The sequence below is a fragment of the Paecilomyces variotii genome (assembly GCF_004022145.1).
Source record: "Paecilomyces variotii strain CBS 101075 chromosome Unknown C8Q69scaffold_11, whole genome shotgun sequence".
NCBI classification, from domain to species: domain Eukaryota; kingdom Fungi; phylum Ascomycota; class Eurotiomycetes; order Eurotiales; family Thermoascaceae; genus Paecilomyces; species Paecilomyces variotii.
The window spans coordinates 792,151-811,583 of NW_021167150.1; the positions used below are offsets into that span (position 1 = coordinate 792,151).

Here is a 19,433-nt window from a genome sequence, read left to right on the forward strand (position 1 = left end):
GTCGGACACATGATGCTATCAGTCATCTTGTCCGTTGGCAGCTGAGCCTCTTCACTTACTGCTGCGATCAGGGTCCCCTTAGGCAGACAGGCATCGTAAGGCTCGCTGCTTCACGTTTCACAGACTATCAATCAGCAAGCAGACCGATTCCAGACCCAGCGCAACGGGCAGACTGACACGCTCTCCTACTGTTGCTTACTACACCCTGCCATCCTGATACTGCCTCGATAGCGGGTCTCAAACAAGGGCCTTTCGACCAGATTGATAACATTATATACATCCCTGTCTGTTGTCCTATTTTCATCCATCAAATAACTAGGCCTGTAAACCTCCAAGCCTCGATCCTCTCCGATCAATTGCTTATATGTCAGACTCATACTCAGGCATGACATGAACCGTACGATCAACTGCAATGATTCATCTTCTATAAACCTTTAGTCCCACTTTCACGCCCATAATCATACCCATACTTTTGAAGACATCGGTGTCGCATCATGAGACAAAGCGATGAGATGCTATCAGTGTTGGTGCTCGTGCTGATGCTGATGCTTTATCATCGATTCAGCCTCAGTCATACCTTCCCCGCTATCTATATTATTATGTAATTGAACGAGCCTCAAAATCAGAACTGCAACATCGTACATGAGCCAAAAACACAAGAAAACACAAGAAAACCTTTGGCCTCCTTATTCGTTAGCGGAAACTTGGCCTGAAATAAAATTGTAAGTGGTGTGTTCTGGGTAAGTTTAGGTATGCGCTGATGTCAATTCATATAGATTTCGTCCCCAGTTCTAAAGCTGACAAGTTATAGTTGACGAGAATTATCACTCGGTGTAGTTACCACATTGTCTTCTGGTTATGGAAGATGCTTAATGAATTCTGTGCAACGATGGAGAAATATTTTCATGAAGGTTGATGAATTATATTATCCTTATGGTGAAATTCATTGAATGCGAATGCAACTTGTCCCCAGATACCATGATGCTTATAGTAGTTTTCACTCCATGACACCGGTTAAGTTTTGTCTTCTCTTCTCTTCTCTTCTCTTCTCTTCTCTTCTCTTCTCTTCTCCCTCTCTTTTCTCTTGCAATGTAATGTGATATCAGATCGCTCCAGACTAGTCCAGTTACAGTGCAGAAATAAAATATAAAAAAAAAGAACACGATCATATGAGAGGCACACATAAAACATTGCAGATATCACAGCTTGAACAATGCTCAATGATCATACAAGTAAGTCATGATGAGACGACCGATCCCAACGCGCCGAAACTCAAACCGCGGGCTAAGCCAAGACGGAGAATACGGAGAATATCAGAGCCCTTTGCATCTTCGGGTAATCCGGCGCGCCAGTCCCATCCTCTCTGGACGGTCTCGGATTTCTGGCCTGGTCGAGGGACGAGAATGCCGGAGCCGGAGCCGGAGCCGGAGCGCGAGCGGGAGTGAGATCCAAGCATTTCGTTGCCGATGAGGGAGAACCCGCTCGAGGCTGTCGCGTTGGAGACGGATTTCTTGAACAGTGTTCGTGGGGAGGGTGGCAGGACGAAGGAGGCAGAGGAGTCACTTCCTGATGTAGAGGACCGTTCGTAGGAGTGATAGTGCACGAGGGTCGAGCGGAAGCATTCTTCACACTGGGCGTAGACCCGCGGAGTGACGGTTTCAAGATCTTCGACGGCAGAGAGAATGGTGGATTGCTGAGAAAGTGTAAGAAGGGCGGTTGGTTCTATATCATGTTAGCATTTGTTTTCCCTACTGACCCGATCTGGATATACTTACGGTCCACAAAAATCAATGCCTCTCCTAGCAGCGCGAGCAGGCCGTCCACTTGCACGGCTGAATCTCGGTCCGGATCATACAGTCCGCCGTAGATACTGTCGGCTGCACTGCGGATGACTGCAACCAAAGCATCCGCTGCAGCTCGTTTCCTTGCCAGCGGCTTGTGCTTAGGCTTCTCGCCCTCTTTCAGGTCAATCTCTTCATCACGGATATCGTAGAACCGACGTAATGTGGCGTAACCACTGAAGTAGAACTGCAGGATGCGGGCGGCTTCATTGTCGACAGCTGCAATAGCTGACAAACAGGTCTTGGGCTCACTGATCAGAGATCTCAACTGCTCGTCCAAATCTGCTGCGGCCGGGTAGGCACGGGACTGCACGAGGGAATATGATGTCAAAAGGTCAAGGACGGATTTGACTTTACGAGAGGAATGAGCACGAGCGTAGCAGACAAGTGCTAGGCCGTATTCTTCGGATTCGGAGGCGACACGGTCTCCGTATCTCTGTAATATCGTTAGCACCGAAGTCGAAAAAAAAAAAAAAAAAGAACCTCGAAGAAAATGTGGATTGGCGGATATTTGGGGAGGCAACTGACCTCAGATACTCTTCTCCCTTCATTATCTAGACCAAGCTCGGTGCACAGCAAGACCACCTTGTCCATTTGCTCCGCTGTGTCAAGTGGTATCCTGTCAAGTATCTCTGAAACCTTCTTCTGCATGGTATCGGCGTCATCAAGTCGGCTAAGGATCTCCAAGGAAACCTCCCATCCGTCCCGTACATCATCCTGGTGTTCAAAGCGCTGGCGACCAAACAGTCCTTCAGCGTAGAGCACGAGGATATCGTCCTTTTGAAGACGACGAGTAGCCGCGTTTCCATCTTGACCGTAAGAAAGGACCATTAGATCGTTCTCACTCAAAAGCCCTGGCAACGGCTTTCCTCCAGCCGCAGTGTCGAGCCAGCCGCCCACAGAGGCAATTTCTGCTACCGCAGAAGCTACGCACAAGGACCAGAGCTGCAGCAACCCGAGAACACCTTCGACATTGCCCTCGAAAATCGATGCTAGACCAACCTCAAGGCTGTTCAAGGAGTTCAGACGGAATGCAGCTTCTCCTTGTATTTCATCATTCGTAACGCAGGAAAACGTATAGTCAAGGCGACGAAGGTAGGCGTCCTCGGGATTGGCATCTACGGAGCGGGGCACGTGTGAATGCGATTTCGTACGTGAACGCTTCGCGCTGGACGTGCTGGCATCGATGTCTTTCTGGCTGATAATCTCACTGTCATCTTCACCGTCCCACCAGACCGTGAGCCCAATCGTGGCTTCCACCCAGTCTTGAGACTGCGCCATAATGGCAGTCGAGTCACCAAGAAGGATTCCGTATAAAGCTTTCAGATTCTGATAAATTGTCCAAGGCACACGACTCTCAGCCATACGGGCCGACTGGGAAAACGAGGGGTAACCACCTAGTCTCCGGCTCGTATCTTGCCCCATACCGAAATTGATCGCCTGGAAGCGAGTTGTGGGAATTGGAAGTGGTGGAGGCGGTTGGTCCTGGCCCTCAGCAAACTCTTCGAGCTCAGCTAGAGCATTAACAACGCGCTTCCTATAGGACGTCCATTCTTCTCCCTTGATGTCCCAGTCATCTTGCTGCACAAGAGGCGAAGCATCCAGAATCTGAATCGCTTTGTTGACAGTCTTCTGAACATTCTGAAGCTGGGCTCCACGGTAACCAGCTTGGGTCAATCCATCCTCTAATGCAGATCTGGCGTAATTAAAATCCGCAGACCGTAGAACCGCAACCACTTCGGAGTGGAAACCCCGCAGGACAGAAGCCTGGACAACCTCCCAGAAACTCGGAGATGCCGTAGGATTTGGACTGACATTTTGCAAAGTCTGTATGTCGCCCGTCTGAGGAGGGTGGAAGTCGTTCAACCAATCCAGCAGCACTTTGGGGACGGGTTCGTATGTCTTCGCGCTGGGACCGGACAAAACCAGACTTCGAGCTGTCGCGCGTACGGCAGAGCCTTTGCTGCCTCCCAGATTGGCATCCACCAGCGGTGGATGGTGAAGCTGGAGGAGCAAGGAACCCAAGAAACTGGCCTTCGCGACTCCAGGAGCATTCTCGCCGGGCCCAATGCCACTAGCTGCATTATACGGCCGCTGTGTCTTGCTCTCCCTCTCTGCGCACTCGTACCATATATCCGCTAGTTCCGTCGACGCTTCCGATAGTGCTGCCTGAAAGTCGACCTCCTTGAACTCCGACTGGCGCACTTTGTCGTACATCCGACATACCTCGTCTTCTGTCTCAATGATCATATCGCTCGGTTCAGACACCATCGCCTTCTGGGTCCTAGTGGCCAAATCGCGCACTATCGACGGGATAGTTGAGTCCTTTTTCCTCGGCGCAAGCTTGGGCTTGCTGGCTGGTGCTGGTGGGTTTGCCCATCGTTCGTCCAGCTTCGCGCGCTTCGCGTTGTTAGGGTTAGAGTAAATCGATTTCCGTTGACCAAGTGGCGCCGTGTTACCAGGCCCTGTAGTGCTGTAGGTTGAGCCAAAGAACCCGAAGCGGTCCTCGGAGATATTATTTGTGTTTTCGACGTCCATGCCACCGTCGTCCTCTTCGTCGTAGTCTTCGTAGTCCTCATACTCCTCTGGACCTCGACTAAACTGTGAGCTGTATCCACTCCTGTTTCCAAAGTCCATTGAGTCACCAAACTGGGTGCCGTTGGTTGTGCCGAACAGAGACTGCGACGCAGCAAACGGCTTGCCAGCGCCCGCCTTCTTTGTTCGTGGCATCGGGTAATTGGAGGATGCGAACGACGAATCCATGATGCTATCACCGCCGTTGAAACCCGATTGACTGAACGCGGATTCTGAAAAGTTCAGCTTCGACCTTCGACTCGGCTGTGAACTGCCAAAGATTGTCGACGGCGGAGGGCCCTGCGGAGTGAAGGAGTGCGCTGAGGACGGTGGAACCCCAGCAGGAGTCGTCGAAGCGTTCGAGGAAACACCTCGTGATCTGTTGGGAGTCGATGGCGGACTCGATTCGTATGGAACACTGAACGCCATTGTGCTCTCTGCGCCTCAAAGCGCCGGCGGAATCTTTAGTGGAGCGTAGCTGGAGAGCTGTCCGTAAACAGCATAGGAAGGTTGTCTGGGGACGAGGGCCTCTTCTGTAGTGTGGCAACCCGGCGCAGTCTGCGCTGACCAAGTCTTCTAGATAGGTCGCGTGGAAACAGACTGTCGATGGATCAAACGAGAGCAGACTCCGCTGCTGTCACGACGCTCTTGGAGCTCCCATCAACATGACTTTCTGAGCCCAAAACTGCCTCTCTCGACACGCCGACGCGCCGGCAGAGCACGTGGTCGTCATGTGACCCCACGTGACTTGCGCCCAGCGAGTCACATGATAGCGCTGTGGTTGTGATTTCTGAGAACTTGAACTTGAGATACCCGATTGTCTATATGTCAATAACCTTGGCAGAACGATCAAACCAACGGTTGATCCATTATCTATTGATCCAATATTACATGTCTGTCTCACTAAGCAGCTATCTCATTGTAACTAACGCATCTTGGACTATTAGTTCTGCTACGCAGGTTGAAAACAGATCCTCCTAGCTGATGGTTCCATTGACTTTTAAGTTTCTCAGGAAACTACTTACGTGCGTGAAAATAATCTAAGTTCTCAATGCTTTGCTTCCAGATGTATATGGATCTAAGATAGTATTTCGCACCTAAGGAGGAAGTTAAACTGCGTGGCTCTCGACTGTGGCGGAGCCGCGACAAAAAAAACCGGTATGGTACAGTGGAGTTGCAGTTAGGCTCCTTTATTATGTACCTACAACACGATCGTCCGCCATATCTTCTCGTCACGCAAGTTCCAACCGAAAAAAAAGGCTATATCTGATATCTGATGTCCACCAGACGAACTCATCGGAAGTCACGTCATGGCTGCCTTCAGTGTAAACGCAGACGAGTGAAGGTATGCTGTTCTCTTTTTCTTCTTCTCTCTCTCTGTTGCGGGCGCGGAAAAAGCTATATTCCACTATAAATCTTCTTCTAGCGGTCTACTCAAGGAATATTAGTCCGAATACTTACATCCAACAATTAGTGCGATGAGCAGCGTCCACAATGCATGAATTGCGTTAAACGCCACACAGAATGTGAATACGGCGCAGCCACTCCGATTCTCTGGAGAAATGGCGATTCTAGTCAGAGTCTGGAGTCTCCCCAGTCTGGGACGACTGGGGAGGCCGGCATAAATGTAGGATATGAAGCGACGAGCGACACTACTTTCGAGTTCTTTGGGCGGCTCAACAATGAGGACGCGACAGCGACTCCTGACCTCAACATGGTTGACCTGGAATTAATGATGCACTGGTGCAGTTTAGCATACCGCAGTCTGACACGAGATGAACAAAGCGATTACCTATGGCAGAAGGCCATCCCAAGAGAAGCCCTATCTCACCCATTCTTGATGCGTGGCATACTAGCAATGTCAGCGCTCCATCTGGCCGTGTCCAGCAGCGGCCCCCAGAAAGCCGCATACATCAGTACAGCAGTCGCACAGCAAGATCAGGGTTTGGCTCTTTTTCGGGAAATGCTGGGAGATATAAACCCCTCGAACGGCAAGGCAATGTTCGCGTTCTCGAGTTTGGTGGTCGGTTTTGCGTTTGCGTTTCCAATCACTCCAGACTCCTCGGATCCGTTATCACTTATAGACGATCTCTATCGCATTATCATCTTGTGTCGCGGTATGCAGGAGATCTTGAGCACTTCTCATAGCTGGTTGGAGCGGGATAAGGACATTGGTCCCACTTTGAAAGGACTAGACGAAGATATCGATCCCTCAGAGGACGTGAAATCGATGTTGAAGAGCCTGCATTATGCCAATGAGCAGAATGCTTCCAGGGGAGCTGGCTACGATTTTGAAGCTTATAAAGAAGTCATTGACCGAACCGGTGTTGCATTGGACCTAGCGCGATATGAATCAGGGCGACTTACTATTGCGGCTTGGTGGCCTATCAAACTTCGCTCGGAATACATTGATGATCTCCGTGAACATAAAGGATTTTCTCTCACTATCCTTGCTTATTATTGCTTGGCCCTGCACCGTTTGAGAGGGAACTGGTTGGTACAAGACTGGGGGGCCAGAGTCCTGAAGGTCATTTATGATTCTCTCGATGCCGACCTCCGACCTCTCCTCAATCGAGCCATGGAAGAAGTCTTTGACTGCTAACTTTCTGGTCAAATATATTGACACGGAAATACATTGGTTTGTTGGCATTGCTCTTCAGAGGCAGATACAGGAAATCTCCGACAAAGGGAGATTAAATAATACAGCCTCCGTATATGTCTATATGGCGCAACCATTAAAGCTATGTTACAAACTGTCCAGCTTTCGGTCTGAGGAACCAGGACGGGAATATCTTGGCGATACATAGCGAAGACGGGGATAAACAAGGAAGGTTTCCTCTTCAGGTCTACCGATACAACTTATGAACAACACGCCAAAAATCTAAACAAACACCGTCGCCTCCGTGATCGAAAACCCTCCCTTGGCAATCATAACTCTCCCCCTGCCCAGGAGACAATTAATCTCGCTCGGGTGGATGACTGCGAAAGTTAGCATCACCAGGAACATGAGAACGGCGTCAAAGACGTATAAGTAAACCTCCGTTCGCAAGAGAGCACCGTCGTTGCCTTCTGCGTATTCGGCAACACGAAATACGGATCGGATTAGAATTAATACGCTTGCCGCGTATAGCGCATTCATATGCTTGCGCCATGGGATGTATCCCGCTTCCGACTGTTCTGTTGGTGTCTTCGATAGGCGACGTTGGAACGTCAAGGCACTGCAGACAAAAAAGCAGAAGAAGATTATTTGCACAAAGAGACCGCCCAGAATGACTCCATTCCCTGTGCCTTGGTTTCCTTGAACTAAAATTCCGGCACCTATTGTTCAAGTTTCGTTAAATCACGAGCCTCACCATTGGCAACAAGTGGAGGATGCTTATGAAACTTACCTGACGCCTGCATCAGGAATGATAATACATCACCCGACACGAAGATCTTTGTGAGCCAACTCACACGTATCAAGGAGTGCCTCTCTCCCCCGACTAGGACTATTATCCGCCCCAATTCCATGTATATACTCGCGGAGAAAAGAGCCGGTGCGATCAGCAAGAGCGTACTCTGTGTTACGTACGGACCGAGAGTCCAGTTTGGAGACTGCTGTGAGGAAATGGCTCTACCGATATATCCGATACTCTCGACTGAAGGAAAAATATCATTAGCTCAAGTCTTTAGAGCGTAAGCATTTAAGCTACTCACAGTAACCACCGATGACAAACGGTATGAAGAACCAGGTACGAGTCCGGAATAAATAAAACGTATGAAGCAGCGTCGCAGAGAGGAAGAGGATGACAAAAATCACGGCCGCCGCTATGGACGGATTGTACTGATAGGCTTTCCAACTTCCATAATCGCTACCTGCCATCTTGACGAATTGATGCTATAACGGATCTTGATGCTCGATATATGAATGGTCGCCGCTGCTCGGGGAAGAACTCTTTCACAGGAGCAGTTTCGCAATAGAGTAAAAAAAAAAAAAAGGAAAACGAACGAATGTTATAATAAACAAATGAAGAGCCCTTTTAGTTGCCTCCGAGATGAAAATAGGTGTCTTTACTCTCGTCTATCCCTCTCCTACACCAGCCATGAGATCTTACTTCTCGTATATTAGGTACGTATTCGTACATTATACCATATCCAGTATAGCGCAAACGAAACATATCAACGCCAAGTCTTAAAAGTTGTCTGCCTAAGATAGAATAAATCCACTCGACTCCACTATTTGCTTTTATTTATAGCTAACATTGGCGTCGATCGTCCCTTTTACGCAGCAATTTTATTTTATCCGGTGAACCGATACCGAAGAAGGGATACAATACGAGCTTCGTATTCGTAGCTACCTATGTATTCGCTCGGGTAGTTAGTGGACGGATTACTGGTATGTTATCTCAGGTAAGCTGCTAACCATGCTTGCTACCAGGTAAGTAACTACCATAGTTATACGATTTCTTCCTTTTGTTGGATCTACCTTCCAATGTATCCACTGCTTTTGTGACACCATTCAAGCCACTCCGGCTATCTTCTTCAACTCTCTGACAACGTCTTTATCACTTGGCCGGCTCGTGCCCATAGAGAACCTCGCAACCACATCTCTGTTGTGTCGCTGGACATAAACAACATATTGAGGAGGGGAGTCCGACGTTTCCATTGTCCGGATTTGAAATACGCCTCCGGTACTGGATTTCTTATCTCCGTGAGCTTTTCTTCGCACCCCTGTTCGGCCCCAATAAAACCTGATGCCGTCTTCTGGGATATTTTCAATGTATTCCTCTAAGGTAGGTTCGTCTTTGGGTTTAATTTTCTTAGCTTTCCCTCTCGCCTGTGAGACATACGTTAGCGACTGCTGTTTACGAAGACAATTTAGAGGGAAGCAGAAAGATATAGAAATACCATCTTGATCAGTTCTTTGCGTCGTCGTATCAAGCTAATCTCAAGAGATACTTTGTTATGCGTGGTCATTTCTGTGATGTGTGACTGTGTCCAGCAGGTCTAATATTTCAATGATTGAGTCAAACTTCGAATGCTATAGGATTCACAAGTAGAATGGATATCACATGTTGTTTAATCTGGTGTGTGAGGATGGAAAGACGCTTATTTTCGATCTTGGGGCAACTGAGATGACTCTTACTCTGTTAATTATACTAATTGTTTGTTTTCCTTTTTTCCCTTTATTGGGAAACTGCTCCTATAAAAGAATTCTTCTCTGAGCAGTAACAATTATTTAAAAATATATCGAATATTAAGCCCCGTTATAGTATTAAATCGTCAAGATGGCAGGTAGCAATTATAGAAGTTGAAAGGCCTATTAGTATAACCCGTCCATGGCGGCAGCCATAATTATAGTCCTCTTCCTTTCTGCGACGTTGCTTACTACGTTAGAGACCCAGTTCTTGCTAGCTCGAAAAGCGCCCTGATTACTACATTCAAAAAGGAGTTGTTTAGTCATATTCCCAGAAATAAAAGCAGGTCAAAATAATAATGTCCATAATCCACTTAATAAGCGTCTTTTCCATTACTTGCAGTTAACTTATATCAATTTGCGTGAAAGTTGACCCTTCCAGAACAGTCACTACGGGTAGGTACCTAATTCAGCAATTGAAGGAACTTGTTACTTCACTGCAGTCCATAAGGTAAACTGTTGAGTGACTATTAAATTAGATCTAGTTAACTATGTAGTTGATAAAGGAAGCGGTGACTACCAGGTAGGTACCTACCGACTAGAGGCTGGGTGAATCCTATTTCCTTAACAAACAAATAGGGATACAACAAACAAATAGGGATATTCCTATTTGTTTACCAACTTGAATTTGTTTGCTGCGGGAATAGATACCCTATATCACATGATGTCCTGTCCCAGTGTATAGGTACGGCCAGCAGGAGCCACCGAAGGGGGCACAGTCACCTATAACAGTTAAATACTAACTACTGTAAGCTACCTGTCATTCGATAACTACCTCCTCCTAGGTAACAAACACATCACCGCCCCAACTTTTGGCGCATACACGACTTTACAAGGGCGAGGGATTTCTTATCGTCGCCAGGAGACAAGCATACGATTTGCTCCTTTTCTTGGATGGATCTACCCTCTAATATATCCACTCTGATCTATCCATCTCTCACTGTGTCATCCCCGTCGTACGTGGAGACCGGCCACGACAGTCGTTCTGCCTACACTGATTGAGTCTCCAGTCTCGACAAAGAACAAGAAAGCTCCAAAATATCAAAATGGAACATAGAGAGCTGAAGTGAGTGACTCTATATGTATTTGTCAACTACATGTTAATAGATAACAGATGTCCCTATATTCAGGGCAGCAAAATCACGTTTCAACTAACGACATCGTCCTCAACCGAACCCCGGTTTATAACAGGCACAATTGTCGAACTTTTCAAATTCACGCTCTCATGTGTAATGGCTATTATGCCAGATGATCCATATCTAAAGGAGCGAGTGATTTTGAAGCTGTACGATCGGCGTTTCGCAACTGAACTGCGCGAAGATCAGCGAATTCAGCCTTGGACTCTGGAAATTGAGCAGGAATACCAGCAATTTATCCAGGACGGCAGAGCGTCAGACTTTATTAGAAGTTTACACACTGAGGACGACGAGGACGAAGAAGAAGAAGAAGAAGAAGAAGAAGAAGAAGAAGAAGAAGAAGAAGAAGAAGAAGAAGAAGAAGAAGAAGAAGAAGAAGAAGAAGAAGAAGAAGAAGAACCATGGAATGCCGCTCAAGATGAAGCATATCTCTTTGACTATATGCAGCGGCTCTATGAAGCGGAATATGAAGTGTACCAAAAGCTGGAAGATATTCAAGGAAGAGATATTCCACGCTTTCTTGGGCGTGTTACAATTCCAGGGAACGATTCGCAGAGCGCTACAGTTAGCGAGTATGTTGACTGCCCTGGGATCCTTTTACAATATATCGAAGGAGTCCCTCTGAGTGATCTTGCCTCATTTGCGCCAAAAGAGGCATGGCAAGAGATCTGCGAAGATGCCATTCGTATTGTGAACCTGCTTGGGGATCGCGGCATACTTAACGAGGATGTCAAACCATGGAACTTTATTGTACGCAAAGAATCGGCTGTCGATTATAAAGTCTTCATGATTGACTTTGCGTTATGCAACTTCCGCGAGGAGTATGAAGATGAAGAAGACTGGTTGAAATCGAAGGCACTGGAAGATGAAGAAGGTGCAGTAGGGTGTGTCATGGAGTCGCGCTTGGAAGGGGGTTTTGTGTATCGTCGATCTGCCAGAATTATGGAATTGGACGAGAGATTCCTGTCGCAGTTGCTATGACTGGTTTATACGTCAAACAGTCTGGACACTATGAGGAGAGAGAACATATGCGAAGTCATGCCACAAATATGTTCCGACATCGACCTCCCACTAGCCCTGGTTCAAATCTATTCTATACGGATATTCCATTTCAACGAAAACTCCTCTCCACTGCCTCACACGCCAATGTGATCGCCTTCTTTCCTGCCTCCAGCACCGCATCCATTGCCAGAAACGGATGCGGCATACCCTGCATAACATGCAGCTCGACGGGCACGTCTGCCTTCTTCAACTTCTCCGCATACTGTTCCCCCTCCGCCCTCAATACATCCAATTCTCCCACAATCACCGTCGCGGGAGGTAACTTTGACCAATCATCTTCGTAAAGCAACGGACTTGCTTCTGGGTTACACCAATCCGCTTCGTTGGGGAGGTAATTTTTCCTGTACCACATCATCTTCGGCGCCGGAAGGGCTGGGGTATGTTGGAATTCGTTCCAGGACCAGTTATTGGCGATTGTCGCCGTGTTGTCTGTGACAGGGACAACGAGGACTTGAGTCTGGAATTTAATGGAGAGCTCAGGTCGAGAAAGGGACTTGTGTGTCATTATCGCTGCGAGGTTTCCGCCTGCGGAGGAACCGCCGGTGGAGAGTTTGCTGGTGTTGATTGATAGACGTGAGGCGGTTTCGGGAGAGATGAGCCAGAGGAGGGCTTCCCAGCAATCATGGACAGCGGCAGGGAAAGGATCTTCGGGGGCGAGTCTGGTTTGTAGTCAGTCAATTTCATTTCAATAATCTAGAACATATGTATGATTGATAAGTGCTATCGGAAGACGAACCTGTAGTCAACAGTGACGACGACACATTTCGCTCTCACGCAGATATTACTACAGACTGTATTTTCGGTATCGATATTCCCTAGCACCCAGCCACCTCCGTGAAAATATAAGAAGACAGGCCAGCCTCCCTCGGGCCTCGTTCCTTCTGGTGTGAACACTCGGACTGAAACATCAGGACCTTCCGTCTCTTGTCGCTTGATATTGATATCTTCGGTCTTTCCGACTTCGAGGACTGGACCTCCCCCCGGGATGAGGATTCCGCTCGTTCTGGATGCAGAAACAGGCTGCAAGTGGACTTGTTGCTGGTTGATGATGTATTTACTGTAGAAAGCGACGTATTCTGGGTGTAGTCTATCGCGGACAGACTCGTGCAGTGGGTATGGAGGTTGTGGTGCGGGATCCGCAGAGATAGACATGGTGGTTTAATTCAACTTATACGTATATATGTATGATCTTTGCAGTATACTACGGGACATATGGTGATAAGGTCTATTTATCAATTCCTGCCCGGATTATTGTCCGATAAACAACTCTAAGTAAGAGGGGGGAAACGAAGCATACCTTGTGAGCCATGGCCCCCGAATAGCAGCTTTTAGTATTATTATCCATGACAACCTGCATGAGACTCATCTGATCTGATCAGCCTCGTCCGATACGCATTGTCCGATCGGTTGCTTAGTCCCACTTACTGCGCGGGATGGTCTGGTCGATGCGGGGTTGTTTGAGATAACCCGGCTGGATGTAGCAACTCCGTTACATCCTCAACAATCAGCATCGACTACCAAGGAACTACTACAGGAACGCTATCCGCTTAAGGGAATAGGCTGATAAGCAGTGTCATTGCGGCACGGCATGCCAAACTCTGGTCAAGACGATGGTACCTGGCGCTCAGTAATTGGCTTGAGATCGGTTCGGCCGACGCGGCGAGAACTAGATAAGCAGACATAAATGGCAGTAAAGCAGCTGACAGAAGACAAGGTAAATCCTGGATCAACCTTTGCTTTTTCTCATCTTGCATTGAAGTATTGCCCGCATAAGGAAAACAGAAATAAATATGTCTGCCAAAACTGCCGTCTTGACCGATAAGGCACCCAAACCTTTACCGGGCATTTACTCTCAGGCAATCATCGCCAATGGTGTTGTGTACTGCTCTGGTGCTGTCGCACTTGACCCCGCTACAGGAAAGCTGATCGAGGGAGATATTAAGGCTCACACTGTGAGTCCAAATCTCTTCGCTTGTTGAGCTCAGTGGATCGATGCCGACTGACATTCTTTTTAAGCACCAATGCATCAAGAACCTCACACATGTTCTGGAAGCCGCCGGTACAAACATCGACAAGGTTGTGAAGGTCAACGTCTTCTTGGCGAATATGGACGATTTTGCTGAGATGAACTCGGTCTACACGCAATACTGGGGTGATGTCAAGCCCTGCCGAACGTATGTCGCCATTCTGGCAACACTTAAGACTTTGAAACTTTGTACTGACAGGTTTCTAGATGTGTTGCCGTTAAGACTCTTCCACTCAACACTGATGTGGAGATCGAGTGTGTGGCAGTTCTATAGAATGGTGGACCAATAAAGGAACAGCTCGCAAATGTAGACGACCTTGCATGGTCTATACGACATACAGATAGTGAAAATTGAGAAAATACTCACGCTTCCTTTTCAATAAGCTTGCCAAGTGTTCCATGAGCTTCCCGTAGTAGTTCCCATCGGCATCCTTCTAGACTGGCCTGGACGGCTCGTATCAGCTCTCGGGTCTGCCATGTCACCTTCCTAATCTCGTCCGAATTATCACGAAGAAGCATAATCATATGGACCAGATACTCTTCTGCGCTGCATGATGATCGCCTCTTCTGCCATAATCCCCTGTCGTGTACCATAAATCCATACACCCAAAGAACTAGCGTGGCTTGGTACAAAGACCACGGACGCAAAGGGATGTTATCTGTCCTGGCACGGTATTGTTGTCCTGTAAACATGAGTTCTTGAATGAGTAGCAGGCAGTGATAAATAGCCTTCTTTGACTCCTGCTTCAGGCTCCAGGACAGTAGGCGCCCAATCGCTTGAAACCGTTCGCTGTCCGACAGCAGACTGCCTGATAGTGATGGGGCCCCTGCTAGGATGTGAATGTCTGCCATATTGGTGAAAATAGCCACGTAAGCCATGTGATACAACGGTTTCGACGCTTCGAGGGCTAAGGACGAGCTCCGGGAGACAAGCGAGAACGACCAAGTGTCCAGTGCTTTCTTTAAAGTATCTTTCCGTGTGTCAATGGGGCCCAGGCGGGCCGAACTCTCCAACGAGTGTTGCCCGACTCCTAGCGCAGCCAACTCCCTGGCCTTGAGGTGATCTGCTACGCTGAACAATCCATGTAAGAGGATCAGCCGTGCATAAGGGCTGCAGTTGCTATGGATCGGGGTGCCTCCCAAGAGTCCCTTCAGAACCGGAAGGAAACCAGGTGATTTTGGCGTCTTCTGCATGGCCCGATGCCATTCCTGGGCACTTTTACACTCCCAGAGGCTATCTGCACAAGGCAATAGCAGCTGCACGTCGTGGACAGATAAGACGCAACTGCGTCCAAACATAAAGCTATGCTGTGCATCCATGACAAAACCAAAGAATGCAGTCCTGTACGAAGATTGTGCTTCAATCCACCAATGCCACGATTGTTCCTGGGTGGTAATATCGCCACTACAAGACCGAGTCTGCAATGGCGAGTATGTCACTCCTTGCTTCATAAGCTGATAACAGGTCAGTTTTTAAATGAATTGCGATAGGAACAGTTCGTTACCGTGATTAGAGCTCCGTGGAATACATGAGAAAGTTGATGGTGTTTCCTTGTCGAAAACATCATCTCATGTGTTTGGATTAGGAGCAGCGTCTGAAGACACCAGAGCGATGCAGGGGGTCCAAAATCTCGAGTCTGGAAGTGACAATCAGCAATACCGAGCTGCAGGGATATGATTATATGATACACACGTTAAAGACCATGTAGCGTAAAGAGTCATGGATATTTATCGACGTTCGAAAATGCTCGTCATCATCTGATAAGGTCGAGCCCAAAGTTACAATGGCCGCAATCAGCAAAGGAGGTGCGGTCGCCGGATCCAAGGTAGACGGATGTAGTATAGGAAAATGCGGATGATAGTTGAGAAAATAAAGGTCGTAGAAATGACATAGATTTAGTGGGTAGAAAAAAGACGATGTCAGGATATCTGGAGTCAGAGTGTTCAACGCCACTAGAAGATTTTTTCGTACGGTGATCCATGACGACGATGTTGAAGAGTTAGGTGAGGCTGGTAAGTCAACGTGAGGAGGTTGTACGGCAAAGGAAGGTGCTGAGATATCCTCTCCGGATATACTGCTTTGCGGTGACAGTGAGACAGAATTCCCGTTGGCAACGGAATTGGAGTCTGCTGAGGTGTTCTCGAACAGAGACTCAAAATCCACGCATGGAGCATGAATGTTGGTACAAGGATCGTAGAACAACCACCTCACTTGCTCTTCAGGAATAGAGTCTCCTATATCGTAGTTTGGCTGGCGATCACTGATATGATGGTCATCCTTATCACTAGCTTCATCACCGGCATTGTCGGTATCCCCATAACCTGTGTTGTCGGGATCAGATTGAGGATCACTCGGAGTACCCCTCAAGTTCGCATCTTCCACGCTGTCCATTGACATGGACTCTGGTATTTGGCTGGTCTGATGTCTCTGGGGGTCATCGCACGTTTGTCTCGAGCTATGATAGCCCCCACAATTTCTACACCACATACCCGCCTCATGGCGCTGTTCATGTCTTTTGAAAAGATCTCTTCTGACGAATTTCTTTGGGCATGATGAACACTGGAATATCTCAGTAGGCCGGTCTATACACTGCGTCAGTAAAATAATAGCAAAATAATAGCATAGCCGTAAACGCGTCTCTTTCTCGGCATCCAATTAGCACGTACGATTCAGACGATGTCGGGATAGGTGTGAGGATCGAAGGAACGATTTCCCACAACCAGACTCCGGGCAGACATACTCCTTTGGCATCTAGATCGACTGGGTTTTCGGGGTATGGTATATCTTTGTTTTACGGACGGAACGCGTCGCGAGAGAGGAAGATACTGGATTTGGTCTAATTTCGGTCTAGGCCCCGGGGTTATGTAAGTAAATCCTTATCGCCGCCGTCAACACTGCTTTAATACCTGCTTACCTACCTAGGTAGGTAACTACTGCCTGGATTTCTGGATTTATCATAAACATTTCATCGTATGCACCACATCGCCAGAAACACAATAATTCACTAATTTGGCTCTGTGCAAAGAATCCCGCCCCCTCCTCTATTAGACTCATCTCCTAAAAACCTTGGCAAGGAGTCGAACTCCTCGCATAGCGCATCTTGGTCATCACATTTACGAGCCGACTCAAAGTCAATTAAAACAGCTGTTGATCCAAGAATAAGAAAATTGTGCCGATTTATATCGCCATGCCGAATCCCCAGTTGATGTAGCCGACGCAATGTCTCCTGGCAGGCCGCAAGATCGTTTGGACCGGCATGCCGTGCATTAGTGATGCGTTCCATCAGGAATCCAATCACTCGGCCATTCTCAGTCAAATGGCCCAAGAATCGTGGTCCAATGCTATGGCCGTCGATCCATCTGTAAGCAGTGGTCTCGTCCTCGAGATATTGGATCTCCCATTCGAAGCGGGCGAACTTGGCGACGACAATTCCCTCAAATTGTGGACATTGGACTTCGTAGATACCCGTTCGCAGCTTCGCTCCGACCATGAGGTCGAAGTAATCGACATAGGTTTCGTGCCATTGATGCCTCACGCCAGGGAACTGAGTTCGGGTAGCACGCGCAAAATAAGGCTTGCCGTCAGTTGTGTTTCTGGCTATCAGCCCATCGTTCCAGTCTCCCGGAGGAAAATCTGGAAGAATGGAACCCAGAGACGGTCCGAAACACAAATCCTCCGTGCTGTATAGGCCAGGTTCGACAGTGACATATTTGATACTTTGACCGTCGACCAGAAGACGCAAGAAGCTCTGGTCATCTTCAGCTGCCTCTGCCTGGAGGAGTTCCACCTTAGGTTTGCTGGCAATCGTTGCCATTCCCGGGACACGAGATTTATAACGAGAGAAATGGATTGATGTGATACAGTTGTGTATAACTAGTAAAACGAAAGAGTTAGTCGACCCAGGAACACAAGCGAGCGTGCATTCTATTTTAATCATGCTCCAAACTCCAAAGCCTCTAGCTGACAAAGAAAACTTACATTTCTCTAGACGTCAGCGCCTTGTCTGTTGCTGTTCTTGTTTCAGGCTTGGGGGGTTGGCGCTAAAACAGAACATAATATTGGTGGAACAGCCTTACTCAAGTATTATTGAAGGGTCTCCATCTGGCATCGACAAATAGATTTCCGCTCATCAAACAACCCGGGCAGTAAGAATGCCGCAGCTCTTTATTGAATTTCGCTCAGCAGGGTCTAAAAAAGGACCGACTCCGTGATGCAGGAGCTATACTATCGATTGTTAAAATCATCTTTGGATTGTGTCGCAGAAGGGACCCTGAGTGGCTAAGGGACGCGGGGGCTATTATTGGAGCTTTGTAACCCTCTCCCAAGACCAGTTACTGTCTTTCGAACGCTTCATAGTCTTATTGGTGGTTTAGCAGGGGGCATGCGAATATGAAGCAATCGGGATTCATTGGATTGCACACCCTAAACCGTAAAAACCCTTTATTGCAATTAAGTTACTTTCGTTGCGTGCTTTCCGTCTATAATTTCTCCACACTCTCTAAGATGGCTTTTGAATGTCTCCTCTGTAAACTTCCTTCGCCAATGAAACGGTCGATTATAGTGGTGGATTTTGCAGGCGACGCAGTGAAACCCCCATTCAGGAGATCTTGTACGAAGATCCAGGAACGGAGCGCGGGCGATTGCCACAAAACGTTTCGGATTTGACGTACGTCCGTCAAACTCATCTTCAGATCTGGGTCGACGTGGAATTGACTGTCTAGCCCCTGTTGGTTGTTGTGCTTTTCGAGATTGGTATTGCTCCAGTCGCATCGATATGATCTCTAAGGAGTACTGCTCCATTTTGCTTACAGAGCCGTGTATAGCAAGCCCAGCTAGTCGCGCTGCGTTATGATCGACCAACGTGAGCCGGTTGCGCAGTTTGATCTGTCGCGGGGAATAGTACCCTGGAACAGTCTTCATAGAAGGTAAACTTGCCAGATGCTCATGACGAAGACCGAACTTTCGAATCGCGTCTGCTTGCCGCAGAGGAAGGTAGTCAGTATTTTCGGTGAAGCAGAGAAAACAGACGCGCCGGCAAGTAATCAGATACAGATATCCGCCAAAATCACCGCAGCTGTCGCATTTGGCCGTGCAAAGCTTCTTGTGGAGATCTCGACATGAGATCCACCTGCCGGTACCGATGCTAAGGATCCCACGAAGTGAGGCTGGCGTATGCGTGGTGATAGCCTTGTACTGAGGAATCGAATCCACTGCCTGCATAGCTCGTTGGTTGACGCGTCGAAACCCGGTTAAGGACTCTATATCAAGATGAACGAGTACCATATTGAGTAGTTCCAGAGGAAGCTGTTCCAAGGCACCAAGCGTGTATCTTGACGAGGATGATGGTGTCGCCCATTGTCCAGAGGACAAAGATTTCCGATATCATCCAACGTCCGGTCTCTCCGATCAGAATACACACAAGTCAGGTCGTTCATACTGTCAGTCATCATCATGCACGTCGAATTGTAACGGTCAAGCTTCCACTTCGGATTGTACTGGACTATTGATAAAAGCCTTGAGGATAAATCGTAGAGATGCTCTTTCTGCACGTCAACGCGAATGTTGTTGTAGATTCCTAAACTGCTGGAGACCCGGATTCTTTAAAGGGTAGACGTGG

The 19,433-nt window shown here is 47.9% G+C and overlaps 9 protein-coding genes across 9 annotated transcripts; 3 read left to right on the forward strand and 6 right to left on the reverse strand.

The window, feature by feature from the left end:
- Positions 1-1,047: 1,047 nt before the first annotated feature.
- C8Q69DRAFT_477334 (hypothetical protein) lies at positions 1,048-5,081 on the reverse strand. The gene is made up of 3 exons (XM_028631312.1): positions 2,370-5,081; positions 1,776-2,277; positions 1,048-1,722 (listed from the first exon to the last, which is right to left on the reverse strand). The coding sequence occupies exons 1-3, from the start codon at positions 4,842-4,844 to the stop codon at positions 1,238-1,240; spliced, it is 3,462 nt and encodes a 1,153-aa protein (XP_028482697.1). The 5' UTR covers positions 4,845-5,081; the 3' UTR covers positions 1,048-1,237.
- A 463-nt stretch (positions 5,082-5,544) lies between these two features.
- On the forward strand, positions 5,545-7,157 carry C8Q69DRAFT_80320 (C6 zinc finger domain protein). The gene is made up of 2 exons (XM_028634050.1): positions 5,545-5,760; positions 5,890-7,157. Exons 1-2 carry the CDS (start codon positions 5,692-5,694, stop codon positions 7,015-7,017), a joined length of 1,197 nt encoding a protein of 398 aa, XP_028482698.1. The 5' UTR covers positions 5,545-5,691; the 3' UTR covers positions 7,018-7,157.
- Positions 7,157-8,277, reverse strand: C8Q69DRAFT_514106 (RTA1 like protein-domain-containing protein; the record flags this gene model as incomplete). The annotated part of the gene is made up of 3 exons (XM_028633332.1): positions 7,157-7,733; positions 7,805-8,053; positions 8,112-8,277. The coding sequence occupies 3 exons, from the start codon at positions 8,275-8,277 to the stop codon at positions 7,297-7,299; spliced, it is 852 nt and encodes a 283-aa protein (XP_028482699.1). The 3' UTR covers positions 7,157-7,296.
- Positions 8,278-10,348: 2,071 nt separating this feature from the next.
- Positions 10,349-11,982, forward strand: C8Q69DRAFT_80413 (hypothetical protein). The gene is made up of 2 exons (XM_028634052.1): positions 10,349-10,657; positions 10,706-11,982. Exons 1-2 carry the CDS (start codon positions 10,638-10,640, stop codon positions 11,706-11,708), a joined length of 1,023 nt encoding a protein of 340 aa, XP_028482700.1. The 5' UTR covers positions 10,349-10,637; the 3' UTR covers positions 11,709-11,982.
- Positions 11,774-13,238, reverse strand: C8Q69DRAFT_80410 (putative lipase). Its single transcript, XM_028634051.1, has 3 exons — positions 13,215-13,238; positions 12,526-13,155; positions 11,774-12,448 (listed from the first exon to the last, which is right to left on the reverse strand). Exons 2-3 carry the CDS (start codon positions 12,939-12,941, stop codon positions 11,839-11,841), a joined length of 1,026 nt encoding a protein of 341 aa, XP_028482701.1. The 5' UTR covers positions 12,942-13,155; positions 13,215-13,238; the 3' UTR covers positions 11,774-11,838.
- Positions 13,239-13,579: 341 nt separating this feature from the next.
- On the forward strand, positions 13,580-14,089 carry C8Q69DRAFT_509634 (putative L-PSP endoribonuclease family protein; the record flags this gene model as incomplete). The annotated part of the gene is made up of 3 exons (XM_028633113.1): positions 13,580-13,741; positions 13,806-13,963; positions 14,023-14,089. The coding sequence occupies 3 exons, from the start codon at positions 13,580-13,582 to the stop codon at positions 14,087-14,089; spliced, it is 387 nt and encodes a 128-aa protein (XP_028482702.1).
- An 88-nt stretch (positions 14,090-14,177) lies between these two features.
- On the reverse strand, positions 14,178-16,616 carry C8Q69DRAFT_477353 (putative zinc finger protein; the record flags this gene model as incomplete). Its single annotated transcript, XM_028631313.1, has 4 exons — positions 16,483-16,616; positions 15,509-16,398; positions 15,321-15,452; positions 14,178-15,270 (listed from the first exon to the last, which is right to left on the reverse strand). The coding sequence occupies exons 1-4, from the start codon at positions 16,565-16,567 to the stop codon at positions 14,179-14,181; spliced, it is 2,199 nt and encodes a 732-aa protein (XP_028482703.1). The 5' UTR covers positions 16,568-16,616.
- On the reverse strand, positions 16,617-18,057 carry C8Q69DRAFT_477357 (hypothetical protein). Its single transcript, XM_028631314.1, has 2 exons — positions 17,805-18,057; positions 16,617-17,705 (listed from the first exon to the last, which is right to left on the reverse strand). The coding sequence occupies exon 2, from the start codon at positions 17,628-17,630 to the stop codon at positions 16,821-16,823; it is 810 nt and encodes a 269-aa protein (XP_028482704.1). The 5' UTR covers positions 17,631-17,705; positions 17,805-18,057; the 3' UTR covers positions 16,617-16,820.
- A 106-nt stretch (positions 18,058-18,163) lies between these two features.
- Positions 18,164-18,742, reverse strand: C8Q69DRAFT_477365 (hypothetical protein; the record flags this gene model as incomplete). Its single annotated transcript, XM_028631315.1, has 2 exons — positions 18,720-18,742; positions 18,164-18,657 (listed from the first exon to the last, which is right to left on the reverse strand). A coding segment is annotated over exon 2 (346 nt), but the record flags the coding sequence as incomplete, so codon positions are not given.
- Positions 18,743-19,433: the final 691 nt, after the last annotated feature.

Bases quoted from the DNA above. Each gene is read 5' to 3' on its own strand.
- C8Q69DRAFT_477334 (XM_028631312.1), bottom strand. From the start codon at position 4,844: ATGGCGTTCAGTGTTCCATACGAATCGAGTCCGCCATCGACTCCCAAC. The intron at 2,278-2,369 runs GTCAGTTGCCTC...ACGATATTACAG, and splicing joins AAGGGAGAAGAGTATCTGAG to AGATACGGAGACCGTGTCGC. The intron at 1,723-1,775 runs GTAAGTATATCC...AACATGATATAG, and splicing joins GGCATTGATTTTTGTGGACC to AACCAACCGCCCTTCTTACA.
- C8Q69DRAFT_80320 (XM_028634050.1), top strand. From the start codon at position 5,692: ATGTCCACCAGACGAACTCATCGGAAGTCACGTCATGGCTGCCTTCAG. The intron at 5,761-5,889 runs GTATGCTGTTCT...TCCAACAATTAG, and splicing joins GTAAACGCAGACGAGTGAAG to TGCGATGAGCAGCGTCCACA.
- C8Q69DRAFT_80413 (XM_028634052.1), top strand. From the start codon at position 10,638: ATGGAACATAGAGAGCTGAA. The intron at 10,658-10,705 runs GTGAGTGACTCT...AATAGATAACAG, and splicing joins ATGGAACATAGAGAGCTGAA to ATGTCCCTATATTCAGGGCA.
- C8Q69DRAFT_80410 (XM_028634051.1), bottom strand. From the start codon at position 12,941: ATGTCTATCTCTGCGGATCCCGCACCACAACCTCCATACCCACTGCAC. The intron at 12,449-12,525 runs GTTCGTCTTCCG...ACTACAAACCAG, and splicing joins GTCGTCACTGTTGACTACAG to ACTCGCCCCCGAAGATCCTT.
- C8Q69DRAFT_477357 (XM_028631314.1), bottom strand. From the start codon at position 17,630: ATGGCAACGATTGCCAGCAAACCTAAGGTGGAACTCCTCCAGGCAGAG.